This window comes from Psammomys obesus, unplaced genomic scaffold, assembly GCF_907164565.1.
Source record: "Psammomys obesus unplaced genomic scaffold, mPsaObe1.curated_primary_1811, whole genome shotgun sequence".
In the NCBI taxonomy this organism is placed as follows: domain Eukaryota; kingdom Metazoa; phylum Chordata; class Mammalia; order Rodentia; family Muridae; genus Psammomys; species Psammomys obesus.
Window position 1 is genome coordinate 5,768,794 of NW_026596147.1, and position 6,000 is coordinate 5,774,793.

Here is a 6,000-nt window from a genome sequence, read left to right on the forward strand (position 1 = left end):
TGGTTGCATTTATTGTGTTTTCTAAAGCAGATACGTTTGACACCATGTCATCCATCCTTGAGAAAGTACTAATGACAATTTCTCAGAGTATTTTTTACCAGTATAGATCCAGCATCTAAACGTTGCTGCTTTTCTCCTCTTTTGGTTATATTAATTATACTAATTATTAAGCTATTTCTACTAAGCCCCAGTAAGTCTAAGAGGCAGTTATGATTTAGACATTTTGATATCTAAAAAAAAAAAAAAAAAAAAATACATACCTATATGTGTTGGGGGAAAATGCACAAGATTTCTCAGTTCTCTTTTCAAAAGTAATTGGAGTCAGGCTCAGTGGAAAACCCCACAATCCCTGCACTCAGGTGGCAGACTCAGGTGGATCTATGGCTTGTGGAGGCGAGTGTCATCTCTATAGTGAGCTCTAGGTCATCACGCAGCATTTAAATCCTAGCAAAGGGTGTTCAGACGAGCCTCCCTTGGTCTCATTTGGCTGCTGGTGTGGTCCACCTGTAGTTTTATTCCATATCATTTTAGTCTTGTAGTTATTATAATCCTGAATTTTGTCATTAGTTATGTGACCCCAGTTTATTCGTTGATTTTTTCCCCCAGTTCTAATCAATGCATGTGCCTACATATTTGACAAAAAATGTATTTTTTTAAAAAGTCTTCTAGTTGTTCATAATTTCCAAACATATTTTTTTTTCAAATGAGAAAGAGTGAGGGAAGTGTATACAACAGAGCCACACGGCCCTGTTTAGAAAAGCAGAAGGGACTTGGCCCTGATCTAGTTTGTGACTGTGACATGCGCAGGAAGATGATTCTGGAAGGAATATCATTTTTAAGGGGAGAGTGTGTTTTCTATCCCCTCATGTCTTATAGGACTGTCGTAATCCCATACAGGACCACTCTGACTGGAAGTTAATCTGGCCCATGAGAACGATTTGCAGCATACACCACTCATTAAAATGCACCTTAGCGTCCCAGTTTCTAAATGATAGCTTGACTACGAGACCTAGAAACAGACTGGTGTTTTAGCCTATTGAATTGATTTAGTAATCTGTTATTTCTGGAAAAATGCAGCTAGATATTGGCTTGATGTGGTTGTCTCTCGAATATACATTCAGCCTGTCCTCTTGTGACTATTCCACAAAAGGCCTTTTGTTCTCGTTCCTGGTTTGGGTGTGTTCTGATAGCTTAACGCCCAGCTTTGTTTTGGCGTCTCTTAGGAAGGGTTGCTGTGTTTAGTGTTCTTTCTGAAGGAGTATAGGGCTGGTGTGGTCCGACATCTACTGCATTCTTGCATTCCTCTTGGCAGATGTCAGAGTGACATTGATGAATGTGCTGGAAACCCGTGTCGGAATGGGGCCCTTTGCGAGAACACGCATGGCTCCTATCACTGTAACTGCAGCCAGGAGTACAGAGGGAAGCACTGTGAGGACGCCACTCCCAACCAGTATGTGTCCACTCCATGGAACATTGGACTGGCCGAAGGGATAGGAATTATTGTGTTTATAGCCGGGATATTCTTACTGGTGGTGGTGTTTGTCCTCTGCCGGAAGATGATCAGCCGGAAGAAGAAACACCAGGCTGAACCTGAAGACAAACGTTTGGGACCAACCACGGCTTTCCTACAGAGACCTTATTTTGACTCAAAGCTCAACAAGAACATTTACTCTGACATCCCACCCCAGGTGCCTGTCCGCCCTATCTCCTACACTCCAAGCATTCCAAGTGACTCGAGGAACAACCTGGATCGAAATTCTTTTGAAGGCTCGGCTATCCCAGAGCATCCGGAATTTAGTACTTTTAACCCCGAGTCTATGCACGGCCACCGGAAGGCTGTGGCCGTGTGCAGTGTAGCTCCAAACCTGCCTCCGCCACCACCTTCCAACTCGCCCTCAGACAGTGACTCCATACAGAAGCCCAGCTGGGATTTCGACTATGATGGTAAGGGCGCATTTTCCGTCTCACCAAAGTGCCGCTGAGGTTCCCGGGTCTGCCATAGTGGCTTATGGGGCTGATGATGACGCTTTCCCATCTGAGATGGTCATGAAACTCATTTGGGCATTCCAGTTGCTGGCTGGGGATTGGGAGCTTGGAGTTATTTTTACAAAGAAGATTTAATGGTGCTCTAACTAATGTTCTACAAAGACCCTTTCACTTTTGTTACTGATGCACATTCTCAACTATGATTTGGGTTCTTTTATTATAACAAGAAATAATAGAGGGGAGATCGCTTATATACTAATTTTCTTTTTTCATTACAGCCAGACAAGGTAACTGAGTTCATATTTGTGCAATATTTGTATGTGTGGCTCAGCATAAGCCTGAAGCTTTAGAAAAAAGTTATATATGCCATTTTAGGATGGAATTTAATTTATCATCAGTTATTCTTTCTAGGCCTATTTATAGAGAAATTCTGGTTTATTGGGTCTCTTGAGACTATGTAGAAGCCTTTTTACTGTTTTTTGTCTAGGATGCCTCTCTAGTTCTTTCTTTTCCGTTCTGTAGCTCACGTAGCAAGCACAGCCCAGGTTTTTCCTTACAGAGTGTAACCACGAACCGGGGGAACATGGAACTCACCTACCTGCTGTCTCTTCCTTTCAGCCAAAGTGGTGGATCTTGATCCTTGTCTTTCCAAGAAGCCCCTGGAGGAAAAGCCCTCCCAGCCATACAGCGCCAGGGAGAGCCTGTCAGAGGTGCAGTCCCTGAGCTCTTTCCAGTCAGAGTCCTGTGATGACAATGGTGAGTGTTGGGTGCTGATGTGCTGTGGCCACTTAGAAATGCTGCTGAGGCTTGTTGTGTCATACAGTGATGGAGGTGGACCAGGTCCCCTAACTGGATTAAAATGCCCCATGCTTCCTTTGACGGAGATGTACAATACAGCGTAAATACTTGCATGAGCCTATGCTGGGGAAAACATTTCAAGTTAGCACAGTTACAGGGCACTTGCCTAGCGTGTGCAGGGCCCTGGGTTCAGTCCCTAGTATTGTAAAACAAAGCAGTGTTCTTACTGAAGAGCTATTTTAACTGTAGTAGTAGGAAAGAAAGAAAGAGTTGATTTTGCCTGTTGGCTGTTCTTGTATTATTTGTACTTTTTTGCAAAACCGTAAGTGTTATGGAAGCTTTGTGGGTTTTTTTTGTTTGTTTGTTTCTTTCTTTCTTTCATGATCGCTAACAGTTTTTCTGAACATGCAGTGCACACGCACATATATGCACCCTCTGAGAAAAGATGTGTAGAAGTCTGAAATGTTCACTTTCAGTCACACCTTTGGTATTACAAGGTTCTATTTGTCTCTTCCCCAACCCACTGCTGCCCCAGCTCCCATTTGGATCAGAGCGTACTGACTGAGAGCAGAGTTTAAGAGATGGCTAGTAAGTCGGATTATATTTCTAATGAAGAAGGTTTGGCCGTGGGATCTCTGACAGCAGTTGTGTTTATCTGGTTTCCCCAGGGTGGATTGCAATGATAGACAGCCTCATCGTGTTAGCACATGTACAAGAAAGTATCATTACATTGATAGTGGTTATCTACTGGAAATGATCAAATCTCAGAAAATGTGGGCTCAGTTTTACTTTGTCTCTTTGTGTAAAAGTGCAGTGTGTTTAGATATTAAAAAGAATATTTTATCATTGAAAAGAAGAAAATTGCTAATAACTGTCATTTCCAAAATAACATAGTTTATGAACAGAGTAATATAATTTGTAATGAATCGTATCTATGGGTCTCTGGGTCTGCTTATCTATAAAACTCTGCAGAGCCCTTTTCCTCCATTAAAGGTGATTATAAATATGTTCTATTCTTTGAAGATTTCAAGCAAGTTTTGCATTATTTAAAGCACACTCTTGTTTATTCTTGGGTGGAGAATTTGGATATATTACCGCTTACTAAACCATCAAGAACAAGCTGGGATCATTTCTTTCATTTGTTTCAGTTCTGGAAAGGTTATATTGCCAGCTTAAGTGATTTATACTATGGCCCTTAAATGCTGTCAAAGATACATTTGAGGATTTTGTCAATATTTTCTAGTTTTGTTGTTTTTGTGGAAACCCCATTCTTAAAAAAAAATATTAAGATGCTTTTACAAAGGCATTTAGTTATGAAAGTTTATTTTCAGGCGATAACAGTGTGAGGGAAAGCCTGCACAGGGCTGTTGGTGTTTTTAATTATTACATCAGTCAATCACTTTTAGTCATAAAGTTCAAGTCTCAGCTGAGTCTGCACTTAACATTTCATCAGTAGTTTCCTAAATCTTTTTCATAATTAACTAAAGTCTCAAGAGAGCACCAACAGTTCTTGTGTGGGTCTGTAGCTTCGGAGTCCGGGAGGGCTGCATCTCCGCTAGCTCTAAGGGAAGTCTTGGTTTCCTTGTTTCTCCAGGGCCTAGAAGTCATTCACCTTCTTGGTAATTAAGGCGTTAGCTTTCATAGTTCAGTCCGCTCCCCATTCAGCACCTGTAGTAGGAGCACCAAGCCCCAAGCACAGCTGGGACAGCTCCCATGTGCAGGCCATTCCAGTCCACTCAGCCCACCCAGCTAATTGAGGAAAATCTCTTCCTTATGTGAGCCTTAACAATAGCAGGAAGCTTGCTTTGTTTTGTTTTGTTTTTCTTTCACATACTAGGTTAAGTAGTCATTAAATCCCAGGATTAGAATGTCCCCGAGTTAGAATGTTTACATGCACATTGGAGCTGACATGGGGACTTTAAAATAATCTTGCACAAATGAAAAAGGAATCTACATAGCTTCTGTGGGGTGAGAAATACACGCTCAGGAACAGGGATACAACCAGTCTTGTGGTTGTGTTGCACAGACCTCTTGCTAGATTTCTTTATTCTCAGGTAGTATACTAGTTCCTTGAACGCGTAACCTTTTTCCAAGACATGTAAATCTGAATTGTTTTTTCCCTGATATAATTTATAATTATAATTGTATAAAATACTTAGCCAAAGCTTTTTGCCCAACTTCTACTAAAACATGGTTCTGTCGTTTCCTTGACTAATAATGGCAAGCCTGTAGCTTGATTAGAAATGTCCTGAGACCTGTAACTAGCAGAAAGAGCGCAGGGGTCTAGTGTTATCAAAGCCTTCATTTCACCTCTTTAAATTAGGGGAGAAACTGCATTAAATTAAGAGGTTTTATGTGATGCACTGTTTTCTACTAAGGATTTTCCTAATTGGCTCCTTTTGTGCCTTTTTACAAGCTTCCATAGTGACTGTCATACACCTTGTCAACGCTGTCGTTGACACGGTGGATAAAGAAGGTATAAGTGTTTGTGTTTTGTGTCTGTGGTTTGCGGTGACCATCAGTGGGGTGGGAAGCTTCTGCCTACTATCCCATTATGAAAATCGTACATGCTTTGGGGGAGGTTTGATGGGTTTCAGTTTGGGAAGTTTATGTTGACAGTATGTGTTGTGAAAATATTTGTATGTATGTCTTTTTTTTTTTTTTTTAATATTATGGATGGCTGCTGAGAACTTGGGGACCTGTTCCTAGCACCAATTTCTGACCAAGTAGGTCTTTATTAGGCCTGAGAACTTTCATTTTTAATAAGTTTCCAGTTGATTTAGATCTAGGAATTTCCTTATGTAAAAAAAATCACCAATCAAGAATTACTTGCATAGACCATCAAGAGCACACATGCAGGGTCAGAGAGATGGCCCAGGGAAAAAGTGCTTGGCATGCAAGTGTTGAGGACCAAAGTTCAGGTCCCCAGGACCCATGTCAATGAGGATGGGCATGGTGGCCTTCTGGTAATTCCTGCCTTAGAAGACAGAGGCATGGAATCCTCAGAGCAAGCTACCTCTTAGGACTGTAAGCGAGCTATGGGTTTGGTTGAGAGACCCTGGTGTGAAAGAGAAACCGGGATGAGTCCCAACATCCCACCATGGGCCTCCACATGGACACACATATTCGTGTGCATGGCCTCCCAAACACACCACACCACACCACACACACACACACACACACACACACACACACACACACACACACACACACACA

The 6,000-nt window shown here is 41.8% G+C and overlaps 1 protein-coding gene across 6 annotated transcripts in view; it reads left to right on the forward strand.

The window, feature by feature from the left end:
- Fat1 (FAT atypical cadherin 1) overlaps positions 1–6,000 on the forward strand; it is a 118,954-nt gene that overhangs the window by 109,013 nt on the left and 3,941 nt on the right. For 3 of the 6 annotated variants that reach the window (XM_055593658.1, XM_055593661.1, XM_055593659.1), the window contains 3 exons: positions 1,313–1,944; positions 2,605–2,742; positions 5,201–5,260. In XM_055593658.1, the coding sequence (XP_055449633.1) occupies positions 1,313–1,944; positions 2,605–2,742; positions 5,201–5,260 (830 nt within the window). Of the gene's footprint in view, positions 1–1,312; positions 1,945–2,604; positions 2,743–3,319; positions 3,373–5,200; positions 5,261–6,000 lie in introns of those variants that run through there. The other 3 variants (XM_055593664.1, XM_055593663.1, XM_055593660.1) reach the window with 3 other exon arrangements.